General features: G+C 43.7%; 1 protein-coding gene across 2 annotated transcripts in view; it reads left to right on the top strand.

Moving 5' to 3' along the window:
- Positions 1-15,304, top strand: part of DOCK11 (dedicator of cytokinesis 11) — a 193,548-nt gene that overhangs the window by 140,912 nt on the left and 37,332 nt on the right. For both annotated transcript variants that reach the window (XM_059385729.1, XM_059385730.1), the window contains 4 exons: positions 2,481-2,663; positions 5,990-6,103; positions 8,679-8,894; positions 8,976-9,033. In XM_059385729.1, the coding sequence (XP_059241712.1) occupies positions 2,481-2,663; positions 5,990-6,103; positions 8,679-8,894; positions 8,976-9,033 (571 nt within the window). The remainder of the gene's footprint in view (positions 1-2,480; positions 2,664-5,989; positions 6,104-8,678; positions 8,895-8,975; positions 9,034-15,304) is intronic.

Raw genomic sequence — 15,304 nt, 5'->3', positions numbered from 1 at the left:
TCTAGCCAGCCAGCCATCCACCCAGCCACCCATCCATCCATCCACGCACCCATCCATCCATCCATCCACCATCTATCCATCCACCCACCCATCCATCCACTCACCCACCCATCCATCTATCCATCTACCCACCCATCCATCCATCCATCCATCCACCGTCCATCCATCCATCCACCGTCCATCCATCCATCATCCATCCATCCATCCATCCATCCACCCACCCATCCACCCACCCATCCATCCATCCTGTATTTATTGAACACCGCTTCTCTATCTGGCACTGTACTAGGTACTAGAGATACAGTGCTGGGGATACAAAAGAAACATAGTCTCTGCCCTCGCTAAGCTTCTAGTCTAGTAGGGTTGGGGGAAAGAAAATAAATGAGTAAATAAAATAGTAATTATAAGTTTTGGGAAGGAACCAAGGTGCTAAGATAGAGAATAATGATTTGTAAGAGATACCTTACCTTATTTTATTTTTTTTTATAGAGCGCACGTGCATGTACAAGCAGGGTGGGGGTGGGGAGGGCAGAGGAAGAGGGAGAGAGAAAATCTTAAGCAGACTGTATGCCCAGTGTGGAGCCAGACATGAGCCTCGATCTCACAACCCTGAGATCATGCCCTAAGCCCAAATCAAGAGTTTGACCGACTGAGCCACCTAGGTGCTCCACAGATATCTTACTTAAATAGGCTTATCCCTTTAAAAATGAGACCTGAAATATGAAAAAGGGTCAACTGTTTGAAAAGCCCAAGGAAGAACACTCTAGGGAGAAGGGCATGCATATGCAAAGGCCCAGATTTGGGAAAAAACTGAAAATTCTGGGAACTGAAAGGCCCAGTTTAACTGGAGCATAGTGAACTAGGGAGATCATCAGCATATGAGTGGTAATTGAAGCCATGGGAGTGGTTTTATTTCCCCTGGAGAGTATGTAGAGGGAGAACAAACAACAAAAAAAAGGTCAAGAGCAATACAGTCAAGAAAAACAACCTAGAAAGGGCTAGAAAAGAAATCTGTGGAGATGAGAGGGGAGCAGCAATCACAGAAGTGGGAAGAAAGGTAAAAAAGAGGGATATCATGGAAGCCAAAGGAGAAAAAAGTTTTAGCAGTATTAGGAGGTATGGAGTGGTGTAATAAGAATGGGGAAAGGGAGTCCATGGGGATTGACAATAAGGTCATTGATGATTTTGGCCATTGTCCCCTCAGAGAAGTATGGTGGAGGTAGAGGCTAAGTGTGGCGGATTAACTACACTATTCCCATGCCCTTCCTCACACCTTTGTTTTCATACTAGAGTATCTTGCCCAGCAAGATTTAGTCTCATCTGGTGGGACTGCTGATGAGAGTTCCCAGTTGCCAATCAGAAAGCATTCATTAAACATTCATTATCTGCACAGCATTTGTATTTGGTGTTGAGGTGATAAAAGGAGTAGATTCCTGGGGCGCCTGACTGGCTTCGTCAGTGGAGCATGTGACTCTTGATCTTGAGGTCAAGAGTTTGAGCCCCACACTAGGTGTAGAGGTTACTTTAAAGAAGGGGGGGGGGGGCGCAGTTCCTGTAACGTGGGTTTAAACTTAAGATTCCCAAGGAATGATTTTGAAAGGGTGGCCCTCTAGCTTCACACTTCCTAAAAAACTCCATTGTGTACCCTTGAAGGAACTTACCACTTGCTTGCCTCGCCATGGAGGCATGGGAGATTGTAACCAGCCTGTTATATGGACAGTTGATCTTCCACAAAGCAGTATGAATACATTTTCAGAGTAACAGCCGCTTGGCAATTTGGAAGATTTGCATCACTTTTGCACTCTCTTTCTAATGCCAAACTACAGTTTACTCGACACTATTTATGAGTAGAAGATGCATGCGCGTCTGCTTCTTAAAAGATCAACTTTACTTGATGGATAGATTCCCACTATAATTTTCTCAGCGTTTGGGAGTTCAGACTATAAGCAACTGTTCAAATACAGTTTAAACATAAAGCGAAAGTGTAAGCAATGCAGATGGTCCTTCCTGTTTTCAAAGCCCAAACTGGCACCCATCAATCATTCATCATCTCAGCCATTCATTAATTTAATACCTGTTATCAACAACCTACTCATCTTTTCCAGAGCATCGTGAGCTCCTCTTGGATCTGTTGTGTTTATAATCAGTGTCGCACATTTTTGTAGTGACCTGTGTATGGACTTGAATTCTCCTGTTATTTTTTTTTTTAATTTTATTTATTTGCTTGAGAGAGAGAGAGTATGAGCAGGGGTGGTGGGGGGAGGCAGAGGGAGAGGGGGAAGCACAAGTCCAATGCAGGGCTTGATCCCACAACCCCGGGATCATGACCCGAGCCAAAGGCAGACGCTTAACCAACTGAGCCATCCAGGTGCACCAGCAGCCAATACAGTTTTGAGCGAGAATATAATAGGCATGTGATAATGGATTGATTTTTGTGATTGGGTTTTCAGATACTTACTTATGTTTTTCCTGTTCTTTAGTTCCCTTCAGCCTTTTTCAAAGGAAGGGTGAACATGTGTGCTGCGTTTTGCTATGAGGTTTTAAAGTGCTGCACCTCAAAGATTAGCTCAACCAGGAACGAAGCATCTGCACTTTTGTACCTTCTGATGAGAAACAACTTTGAGTATACCAAAAGGAAAACCTTTTTGAGGACACATCTGCAGGTCTGTGAAAATCAAAGCTCCCGTTCTTTCTTTTTCTTTTTCTTTCTTTCTTTCTTTTTTTTTTTTAAGACTTCATTTATTTGAGAGAGAAAGAAAGTTGGAGCTTAAAGTTGGGGGGTGGGGAGTGAGGGGCAGAGGGAGAGGGAGGAGCAGGGAGCCCGACGTGGGGCTCCATCCCAGGACCCTGGGATCATGACCAGAGCCAAAGGCAGACGCTTAATTGACTGAGCCACCCAGGCAGCCCACTCCTGTTCTTTCCTCTGTTCAGTCTTTAGCCTCTAAAAAAGTATCAAGTATCAATACCTTCAGATACTCGGTCCGATACAATAGCCCTTAGCCACATAGGGCCAGTTAGTGCTTGAAACTCGGCTAGGCCAAACTGAGATGTGTTGTAAATACACAATACACATTGGCTTTTGAAGACCAAGTACAAAAAAGTAAACTATCTCAATTATTTTATATTGACTGTACATTGAAGTGATATTTTGGACAGAGTTGAGTTAAGTGAAATTTATTAAATTTCACCCGTGTCTTTTTAGTTTTTGTTGTGGCTATGGGACAATTTAAAATTGCCTTTGGGGCTCACGTCCTATTTCTGTTGGACAGCCCTGCTCTAGAGCGCAGAGGTCAAGAGCACAGGCTCTAGTTCAGGCTCCAGGAGTACCACTTACCATGTGACCTTGAGTAGCTTCCATAGTCTTAACGCCTCAGCTTCTTCACATGCAGACTAGGGGCAAATATCTGTGCCTACGTCATCAGGGTTTCGTGAGGATTAAAAGAAATGATTAAGTACCAGACAAAATCTTTGTTAGATGGCACAGCTGGTTAGACAACTGGCTATTACCGTAACAAGTAATTTAGCTTGTTTTTTCATGTTCCAGCATGCCTAGTTAGTGAAAACTGAGAGACGACTCCAGGTTTGTGGCAAGCCCAAACTTTGGAATCAGACCTACCTGGGTTTAGTTTCTTTAAAGGTTTTATTTATTTATTGCGGGGTGGAGAGAGAAAGCCCGAGCAGGGGGAGGGGCAGAGGGAGAAGCAGACTCCCCGCTGAGCAGGGAGCAGGACATGGGCCTCAGTCCCTGGACCCCAGGAGCATGACCTGAGCCAAAGGCAGATGCTTCACTGACTGAGCCACCCAGGCGCCGCCACCCCCAACCCCTCACACCTGGTTTAAATCCCAGTTCAGCTACGTACTTACTGTGTGGCCCTAGGCAAGGGACTCAATTTGTCTTCAACTCTCTGCCTCATCTGTAAAACGAGGCAGGTGTGGTTCGCCCTGCAGGGTTACTGTGAGGGTCTAACAGAAAGTGTGTGTAGTGCCGGGCACCATGCCTATCATGTGTGTAAGGGACACTTAGCGTGTGGTAGTTGTCATTGTCTACATTTCTTTTGCTTGTTGGATGAAACTGCTCTCAGCCAAACCACAGATGGGCCTTCTTGACTCACTAGGCATCTTTGCCCTCTGGGAGATCCTTGGTCGTATTTCCCACTTCTTCCCTGCCACAGTCTGTTCCATTGGAGTTGTTTGTTGGAGTCTGGGTTAGAAATGGGAAAGGAGGGGCACCTGGGTGGCTTAGTCATTAAACGTCTGCCTTCAGATCAGGTATGATCCCGGAGTCCTGGCATCAGGCCCCCATGTCAGGCTCCCTGCTCAGTAGGAAGCCTGCTTCTCCCTCTCCCACTCCCTCTGCTTGTGTTCCCTCTCTCATAGTGTCTCTCTCTGTCAAATAAATAAAATCTTAAAAAAAAAAAAAGAAATGGGGAAGCAACCATCTGCAGCTTTCTAGAAACATCATTGGGAATGGGAAAATCTGATAGGGGTAGACGCTTTCTATAAAATCTGCTACATAGTTACTTTGGGATATGAGGGCCAGCATTACCTGTTGGGGCTTTTGCTATTTGCTTTTATGAGGCGCCATTTAAAGACTGCCTTCCCTAAAAAACACTTGCACAGTAAACATGCCCGTATGCCTGAAATTCCCCACTAAGGTCTGTTCTTCAGGGTCAGAGCATCCGTTCTCTCAAGTCATTTATTGAAATATAAACGCATTAATAAATGTGAAGACTTCAAACCATCTCCGGCCCATAGTAAGTGCTCAAAAAAGGGCTAACTGGTCTTGTGATTAGGCTCCCTTTCACTCTCATAACCACGCTATCAGGCAGGTATTGTTATCCTCCCCATATGACTAATGAGAACAGTGAGGCACAGGAGGGTGAAATAACTTTCCCCAAGCCATACAATGAATAATCAATAAAGCCAAAAGCTGAATGTAAGGCAGTTTGACTCTAGAGCCTGTGCTTGCAGCTCCCACCAAACCCTGCTTCCTGCAAGTGGGGATAAAACCCCCGGCCATCAGCACCAGAGTGTGAATCACGTAGGCGATCATCCAAGGGAACCTGAGTTTCAGACCATCCCCTAAGGCCTTTATGTGTCCTGCCATCAGAACTGGAGAGAGCAGAGTCAGAAACCAGGAAGGGAGCTGAGGGGCCGCCACTGTGAGTCCAGCACCCTGAAATCGACTAGCGAAAGGCACTGATAAACTACCCGAGAAAAATGTCATCTATTTCCAGCTTTGCCATGGCAATGACCTAGCCGGCAGAGTCGAAGCAGAGATCTCACCACCGTTGTCTCAGATCATGATCTTGCAAACCGTTTTAGATCTAACTGTGCTAAGAGTTGTGAACAGTCATTCGCATCTAACCAAGAAAAGGCTAAATAAACTTTGCCCTTGGGACAAGTTGCTCTTCCTCTAGAAGAATTCAAACCCCTCACGTATGAAGAAAACAGATTACGATGGAATGGTGTAGCATTTTTATTTCTTTTTCTTTTTTTAAAAAGATTTTATTTATTTGACAGAGAGAGACACAACGAGAGAGGGAACACAAGCAGGGGGAGAGGGAGAGGGAGAAGCAGGCTCTCCGAAGAGCAGGGAGCCCGATGCGGGTCTCGATCCCAGGACTCCGGGATCATGACCTGAGCCGAAGGCAGACGCCTATCCAACTGAGCCACCCAAGCACCCCTTTTCTTTTTCTTTTTACAAGATTTTTTTTTTATTTAAAAGATTTTATTTGACTGAGAGCGTGAGAATACAAGTGGGGGGCGGGGGGGAAGCAGGAGCCCGATGTGGGGCTCAATCCCAGAAGCCTGGGATCCTGACTTGAGCCGAAGGCAGATGCTTAACCGACTGAGCCACCAGGGCACCCAGTGAGGCAATTTTTAAAAAGAACATTTCATACGTGTGCTTAGGGGCTTCCACAATGATGGAAATCAGCAGCATTTGTTCAAAAGATATTCGAAAAACCATGTGTGCTTCTTCCCACAGATCATAATCGCCGTGAGCCAGCTGATAGCCGATGTCGCGCTAAGCGGAGGGTCGCGATTTCAGGAGTCTCTATTCATTATTAATAATTTTGCCAACAGTGACAGACCTATGAAGGTATGTTCTCACTCCAAGGAGTAAACTAGAACCACCTTCTGAGTCAGAAAAGTTCATACTGCTCTAGTTACGCTCTCATGGGATTCACAACTCTTGATAGTGTCGAGTGTATAAGACATGGGCTTTGCCTTGTGTGGCCCCATCTCTCCAGCGCCCAGAACACAGCCTGGTACATGGAGCATCTTCAAAATCATCTGGCTGGCTGGAGAAATTACTATACTTTGTTACGTGTAGTTATTTTAGCTAGTAGAATTGGAATTTTTTTCTGAGCTTGATTTCTAAACTTGCTTCTTTTTTTTTTAATTTTATTTATTTATTTGACAGAGAGAGAGATCACAAGTAGGCAGAGAGGCAGGCAGAGAGAGAGGGGGAAGCAGGCTCCCCGCTGAGCAGAGAGCCTGATGTGGGGCTCCATCCCAGGATCCTGAGATCATGACCTGAGCTGAAGGCAGAGGCTTAAGCCACTGAGCCACCCGGGCGCCCTAAACTCGCTTCTTTTTTTTTTGAGAGTTATTATCATCTATGATTTTGATTACTGGTGCACTGGGTTTCAGGAATCCTCTGTTCACTGATTATGGCTTGCCCTAGGTACATAGGCAAACCCTAGCCTAACCCTGTTCTTACATACCAGGTGGCTGAGGCAAAGCCCAAGACCCTGACCACCATCCCTCTTTCTTACCCGTATGTGCTCAAGCTACAACATTGTTAAAAATACTTTTGTCTTGTTGCACAGAGAACAGGTCCTGATCTTCAGTGATGCATGTGTTCAAGGGAAGAAGAATCTTTTGCCAGTAGAAGGCTTTCTCTCCCAGAGGGATCATCCCCATTCTTGGGAAAGGTCATCCTCCAGGATAATTTAAAATTATTGTGTTTAAAAAAAAAAAAAGGAAGGAAAAAAAAACTCCCAGTCACAGCATACTTGATGTTTGGGACATGTAGAATCTATGTACCAAAGAAAAAAAAATTATTCCCATAAGAATGTTTCTTAGACTGAAAAAAAAAACCAAAAACAAAACAGTGCCAGTGCTTCTCAGGCTGGGAAAGTTTGCTTTTCAGCCAGTTTTACTGGTTCCCTGAGAGATCAGTGTATGCTCCAACTAATCCCATGAGCATGGAAACAATTTTTGTCATTAAGGATCTTCTACCCTGAAATTTATTTTTGTTGGTCATTACCATTCTTAATTCTATGTTATATAAAAATTGGATTAGCATCTTTTTCAAAGTGAACAAGGTCCACTGTGGCTGACCTTGATAAGAACTCTTTGTCATGACTCATTTCTTAGTTTTATTCTCGTAGGGCTGTCATCACCAATAAGGTCATCAAGGTATGCCTTTACCCCAGTAAATGAAATTGCTACTGGGGTTTAAGAAGGAGCTTTAATGTGAAACTAAGGATGTACTGTATGTTGGCTAATTGAATTTAAATAAAAGTTAAAAAAAAAAAGAAGGAACCTTACTAGCCATACTTATTATTTTTAAAGGGATTAAGAAAGCACTTTTAAGAACTGTTTCCTCCACATTTGGTTATATTCACCTTGGAAAGCTCCCTAACCCCTGTAACTTGTCCCTCACTCATCTTCTCTGAACCCTACCGACAATTGTGATCAGTCCACTGGTGTTAAGAGGAAGTGATAGTACTTTCTTAATAGTGGCCAGGATAAAGAGGAAACTAACTTAGGAGGTTTGGAGAACAAAACAACACTCTGAGAGAAGCTAGTAAATTCTTTAGAGAATGTCCTGTGATTCACAGCCTTTTAGTTGGAGAAGTGGAAATGTTTGCAGTATGGATTCTACCTGAGTGTATGTGGTAATCGGTGGGTGGGATAGGTATGCTTTATCATAAGGAAGAGTGGCTGAGATCACTAGCTCTGGGGCCAGGATGTCTGGGTGTCAATCCTGTCCCTGCCACTTAACCAGCTGTGACACTTTGGCCGAACTATTTAACTGCAGCGTTCCTCCGTTTTCCTATTGGTTAAATGAATTACAACAGTGCTTATTTCATAGGGTTGCTGGAAAAATAAAAGATGTAAGGCACTCCGACCGTTGCTTGATCCATAGTAAGCTGTCCATTTTTAGTTATTCTTGTAACTAAAATTCCATGATAACGGCCAATAATTCTCATGGCCGTGAGATATACAGAAGACTAGCTAGAGTTCAGAGCCAGGTAGTCTGGCTCCAGAAGCTGTGCTTTTATGTATTGTGAGTATACTGCCATCAAGGTAGAGCCTTTAAAAAGAATTAATTTAAAGCTCTTCAGGAGCGCCTGGGTGGCTAAGTTGGTTAAGTGTCTGGCTCATGATCTCAGCCCAGGTCTTGATCTCAGGGTCATGAGTTCAAGCCCTGTGTTGGGCTCCATCCTGTGCTTGGAGCCTACTTTAAAATAAAATGAAATAAAATAAAGTAAAGTAAAATAAAATACTCTTTAGACATGTAATATACCAAGAACCAAATACCAAGAACTGTCCCAAGGAATATAAACCATGTTATTCCCAGGATTGGATGCCAAGGCTTAGAGCACATTAGAGCACATTAATAATGTTAATGAACATGTCTTTTTTGTTTGTTTTGAAATCAGGCAACTGCTTTTCCTGCAGAAGTCAAAGACTTGACCAAGAGAATCCGTACTGTTCTCATGGCCACTGCTCAAATGAAGGAGCATGAGAAAGATCCAGAAATGCTCATTGATCTCCAGTATAGCTTAGCCAAGTCCTATGCAAGCACTCCGGAGCTCAGGAAAACCTGGCTTGATAGCATGGCCAAGATTCACATAAAAAATGGAGATTTTTCAGAGGTGAGGACCTAAGACTTTGTCCTGAGCACAGTCCTACAAAAACCCTGGAACGCAGGCTGACCTTTTTTTGTCCTCTTTCAGGCAGCAATGTGTTACGTCCACGTGGCAGCTTTGGTTGCAGAGTTTCTTCATCGAAAAAGTAAGATATTTCTGTTCTCAGACACAGTGGAGGATTTCCGCTAGTGCGCGAGTTTTCATGCTTGTAGCTTGTGACTAGGAATGTGATGTCATTGAGCTCCGAAAACTATGTTCACCGTTAGCCTCATTCCATGTTAAACAGAAGTTGTTATAAAAGAAAACTGGACTGCTCATTTTGCCTTCCATTAAGAGCACAAGAATAAGTTAAATAGTAACAGGGCCAGGCCTGATTCCCAATGTTTATTTTTCCAAGACTGTCTCCCTGGAAGACTGCCACCGATTAAATTCTTCTCAGGGCTCATGAGAAGCTCTGGTTAATAGAGATCCTCTGTTTTCCGCTCATCTGTCTCAGATTCACCAAAACCTGCCACAGATGATTTCTCTGTAGCTACCTTAGTGTACCGGTACTTTGGTATTAGAAGGGGTCAGCACATCAGCAAGATGGCCAAATAAGATGTGCCTTGTTTGTATACGACCCCTCCCAACAATGTGGCATCTGTCCATGGACAAAAGTGCCTCTGGGAGCTGCGGAATCCAGCAGTGTGTGCCAAGGGACCTGGGGAGGAATCTTACCCACCCGAGCTTTAGGCAACAAACAGACAAACCTTGGTCCCCTAGTGGGCTCCAGCCCCTCCCAGCTGCGGTCTGAGAGCCCCTGGAGAACGCTGCCTTAGACAGTTGTCCACAGATTAGAGAGGATGGTCCTTGGTGCATGTCCAGGGGTCCAGCTGAGAAGTTCTGGCATGCTTTTGGAGCTAAATAGATACAAGTTCAGATGCCTTGCGGCGGCTCAGAACAGTTTGACTTGACTCATGTCCCACCTTCTTTAAGGTGGCTTGGCTTAGTGCCAAGAGAGACCTCCTTGCACATGATTTCTTCGGTGGGAAAAAGTGAGAGCCTATGAGTGGGCACCTGGCTTCCCCAGCAGTACAGGACCCGCCAAAGAGGCCCATTTCTCTCTCGCCCTGCCGGAGTCCTGGCTCCTGAGCTGCATGACTGGGGGTGGGGAAAGGGAGGGAGTGTCCAGGTAGGATTCCTAGATGGCTTTTAAAAGACAGGAATCCAAAACAAACAAACAAACAACAAAAAAGACAGGAATCCTACTGGCTGCATTGCAGGCTCTATCTGGAAGCCCGCCAGCAAGGCACGAGGGACACTTAGCTCATGGATTCCGCCCCCCCCCCCCCCGCCATTGCCCCATCTAGCCCCTAGCCCACAGGTACTCTCCATGCCTTGCACATCTAAACCACCCGCTCCTTTATCCTCCAGCTGGGTCCCTGGGCATTCTCCTGATAGGTGATGAGAGCCAGCTTTTGCAGATGACCAGAAAGCCATCCAGAATCTGTGGGCCCCTTGGGGAACATGGACTTGAGCTTCAACACCAGCCTTGAGAGAGCAAAAGGGAGCTGTTAGCACCCGGCCTGGTGTGTCGCATGAGGGAGAGAAGGCATACAAGCTTCAGAAATCTGCCACAAAGGGGAGCAAGGAGTGTGAAGCCAGGCTATCCATAGGAAGGCGGGGAAGGCCCCATGGAAGTTAATTCTCTCCCAGAGTCGGCCAGTAAAGGTGATTGGAGATGACTGCTACTTCAGATGCAAGACTTGAGAGAACAGGAAAAACAAAGGAAACATGACACCAACAAGGGATCCCAACAATCTTCCAGTGACCCGTGTCAAAGACTTGGAGCTCTGCAGTTTACCTCCTCAAGAATTCAAAATAGCCGTGTTAAGGAAGCTTAATAAGGAAGCTACAATAAAACTGAAAGACAGCTCAATGATGTCAGGAAAACCATATGAGAACAAAACAAGAAGTTAAACAGAAATTTTGAAGGAAACACAAATTCTGGCATTGAAGAATACAACGAATGAAGTGAAGAACACAACAGAGCATTGCCGGCAGAATGGATCAAGCAGAAGAACTAATCTGTGAAATAGAAACCAGGACCTTTGATGGGGCGCACGGGTGGCTCAACTGGTTAGACATCCAACTCTTGGCGTAGGCTCTGGTCATGATCTCAGGCGCCATGCTCAGTAGGTTGATTGCTTGAGATTCTCTCTCCTTCTGCCTCTGCCCCTCTACCCTAAAATAAATAAATAGATCTTTTAAAAAAAAAAGAGAAGAAGAAGCCAAGACCTTTAAAATGATCTCATCAGAGAAGAACAAAGGACAAAAGAATGAGAAAGAGTGAAGAAGCTTATGTGGGTGATCTTCGGGACAGCATCAGAGGAAACAATCTGTGAATTATTAGAGTCTGAGAAAAAGACAGAAAGCTTTTATTTCAAGAAATATTGGCCGAGAATGTCCCAAGTCTAGAGAGAGATTTGGACACCCATGTTCACAAGGTTCATAGATCCCCAAAAAAACTCAGAGAGCTTCTCTAAAGACGTGTTTATAGTAAAACTGTCGGGGCTCCTGGGTGGCTCAGTTGGTTAAGCATCTGCCTTCCGCTCAGGTCACGATCCCGGGGTCCTGGGATTGAGCCCCACATTGGGCTCCCTGCTTGGTGGGAAGCCTGCTTCTCCCTCTCCCACTCACCTGCTTGTGTTCCTCTCTCTCTGTCTCTTGCTGTCTCTCACTGTGTGTCAAATAAATAAATAAATCTTTAAAAAAAAAAAAAAGACAAGTAATCCTAACGTAGCAAGAGAAAGTAAGTTTGTAACTTACAAGGGAACCTCCCTAAGTCTATCAGTGGATTTTGCAGCAGAACCTTACAGGCAAGGAGAGAGCAGGATGATCTACTCAGAGCACTGAAAAAATAAAACTGCCAATCAAGAGTACTCTTTCCAGCAAAGTTGTCCTTCAGAAATGATGGACGGATGAAGATATTCCCAGGCAAACAAAAGCTGAACAAGTTATCAGTGCTAGACCTGCCTTGCAAGAAGTGCTGAAATGAAAAGATGCTAATTAGTGACATGAAAACATATGAAACAGGTTCGAATGAATGGGTAAAGATGTGGCACATATACATAATAGAATGTTATTCAGCCACAAGAAGAAGGAAATCCTGCCAATTCGAGTAATATGAATGGACCTTGAAGGTGCTCTGCTAAGTGAAATGAGTCAGAAAGAGAAAGACAAACACTGTATGATCTTACTTTCACGTAGCATCTAAAAAGTTGAATTCACAGAAACAGAGAGTGAAATGGTAGTTGCAAGGGGCTGGGGTGGGGGCGGGTGGGGAAAACAGGAAGATGTTGGTCAGAGGGTAGAAACTTTCAGGTATAAGATGAATACATTCTGGAGATCTAATGCATAGCACAGTGATCGTAGTTAAAGAAACTGGATTATATACTTGATAGTTGCTGGGAGAGTGGATCTTAAATATTCTCATCTCCCCCCAAATAGTAAGTACATGTGGTGTTAACACCGCTGTGGTAATCGTTTTGCAATATACACGTGTGAAATCAACACACACACCTTAAACTTACACAGTGTTAGGTATCAATTATGTCAATAGAGCTGGAGGGGAGATCGGGAGTGGGGCAGGCAAAACAGAAAGGGAGTCAGTGGTCTTGAAGGGCTTCGGAATCCAGCAGGTCTAATTCAAGACTCTGCCTGAAAGTTTCCCTTTCCAGAAACGATATTGCTGGCTACTACTGTAGAAACTACTCGAGCTAGGTTTAAAAATTGACCAGGTACGGATATTGCAAAGAAACCTTCCACTATCTATCATAATGGCCAAGCTACTTCCTCTAAGGTAGTTGAATGAGTAACATGAGGGTAAAATGAAACCATCTTGTGGGAGTCCTATCACTCTGCCTTGGTCTGTGAGAACACAGCCATGTTTATTTTGTTTTTTTAACTCCAGGATTCCTACAGTTAACTACATGGCTTTCATTTTACATCTAAGGCTCAGTGTTTGATTGCCTCATATAATACCACCTGTGTGGGGAGAACCTCTTTCTTTCTTTTTAAGATTTTATTTATTTGTCAGGGAGAGACGGAGAGCACGAGCAGGAGAAGGGGCAGAGAGAGAAGCAGATTCCCCGCTGAGCAAAGAGCCCGAGGTGGGGCTCAATCTCAGGACCCTGGGATCATGACCTGAGCCGAAGGCAGACGCTTACCCAACTGAGCCACCCCGACGTCCAGGAAGAACCTCTCTCTAAAATGAGTTTTCCCAAGCATGGTGTCATAACTAAAATGGAGATTCATTTTACTTATATTTTAAATGAACACTTTCTGTTTGATACCAAAATATTTTTTTAACAGTCCATGTGTTTGAAATTGGCATACTCTGGTTTTCTCCTTTTTTAGTACATAGGTGGTTTTAAAATGGAAAAATCTTACTTATCAAAAAAAGGCCCTGTTTCAGGGTTTTTTTTTTCCTACATCCCTGTTCTGCCCATGAAATTACAGCCAAAATAAATACTGAACTTGTACACCTGTAATTCCAAATAAACTGGTAGAAGAACTCTAAACACACTAATACATTCTTAGGTGTGTTTTTCAGATAAGTGAGGTTAATATTACCTCCTCTTTTTATTAGAGAAATCACAATAAGAGTTTTATGTCTACTGAAAATGGTTAGAAATATTAAAATATTTCCCTAGAATTTGTTTCCACAAGTCCAAAGACCCTACAGTCACGCAGAAATCAAGGATTATTCCTCTCCATTATCATTCCTTAATCTTTAACACTATAAGACTGGACAAAATAGTAAGTAAAAAAAAAAAAAAGAAAGAAAGAAATATCACTGTGGTTTTTTAGACATTGGCTTGAGGCTGCTAGCCTGAACACCAAATCATGTGGCACATTTCATTAAATGTAAATGGTGCTTAAAAACATTTTTTAAAATTTGAGTATAGTTGACACACAATGTCAAACTAGTTTCCGGTGTACAGCATAGTGATTTAACCCTCTGCGTTATGGTCTGGTCACCACGAGTCCCATCTGTCCCCATACAACGCCATTACAATACCCTTGGCTATATTCCCCATGCTGTGCCTTTTATTCCTGTGACTTATTCATTCCATAACTGGGAGCCTGTATCTCCCATGCCCCTTCACCTACTTTTGCCCACCCCCCATTTAAATATTTACTTCATAATCCCTTTGAGGTTTTTTAGCTTACCCTTCTTAGAACTCAAGGGGCCCCTCTCCAAATAGGGAAAGATGTTTAGCATTTTAAAGAAAACATAATGTTAAATTGAGGAGTTTACATTCTTATTTATTTATAGCTGCCATCTATTTTTAGACTTGGAAAATCCTACTTGTTAAACTAGCAAAGCTTATTCCAAAATGGGGACAGAGTTGTAAAATCCTCAGGGCTCCCCCTTACCCTTGGCTCTGGTCATTCCAATGATCCAGAACACCCTCTTTTGGTGATTAGCTGATTAAACTATGCAGTTACAGTAATGTGGACTGCTAAAACACATTGTGAAAACACAATAGCAATGTGGACTGCTAAAACACATGTGAAAACACAATTTCGAAACTTAATCCATTAACCCGTTACCCGGTCTGAGAACTTAAGGATCTAGATAAGAACTGGGTATTTACTGGGCAAATAAACACACAGCTGAGTGCAGAACTAAGGGAAAAAAGTTTTATTAACACTTAAAGACAGACTTAGTTCAAAAATATAGTTGAGCAATTCTACAGCCTTTTGTTTGCTACTGTTAAGTGTCCTTTGATGATGAAAACAAAAGGGAAGGAGAGTTAGAATGTATTTTAAATTTTTGACACATCCGAGTGCCTGGGTGGCTCAGTTGGTTAATCATCTGCCTTTGGCTTGGGTCCTGATCTCAGGGTTCTGAGATGGAGTCTAGCTATCATCGGGTCCCTGCTCGGTAGGGAATCTGCTTCTCCTTCCCTTGCTCCCCCTGCTTGTGCTCTCTCTCTGCCAAATAAATAAATAGTGTTTTTTTTTAATAACAAATCTTTGAAATATTGATTGCAAAAATTTTGTTTTCTCCTCCTATGCCATTTCTTTTGAAGTCATTATAAAGCACTTCTAATCAAGATGAAATGCTACTGACCAGCTCACATATTGGTGACAGATGTTCTCCTGTTTGGAGTTTTGAAGGAAAAAAAAAACAACCTAATTTGTCCCATTGGGTGGTTTCCTAAGCAAGCAAAGGCTTGGCCCCTTCCTCCCTGGGGCTGACGCTAGAAGACCAGCAACGGCCATTTCTAGATTTGTGTGTGTGTGTGTTTCAGGCCCTGAACCGGAAGGGAAAGGGGAAGGAGATGTGTGTTTCTCCCTGTCACCCCCACCCCACTTCTCTCAGTCAGCCAAAGCTCTTGCTGTTCCTACCAGAGAGACCTTAAGGA

Source organism: Mustela nigripes, chromosome X (genome assembly GCF_022355385.1).
Source record: "Mustela nigripes isolate SB6536 chromosome X, MUSNIG.SB6536, whole genome shotgun sequence".
NCBI lineage: Eukaryota > Metazoa > Chordata > Mammalia > Carnivora > Mustelidae > Mustela > Mustela nigripes.
Note: the sequence above shows the minus strand (reverse complement) of the source record. Positions and strands in the feature narration are given on the sequence as shown.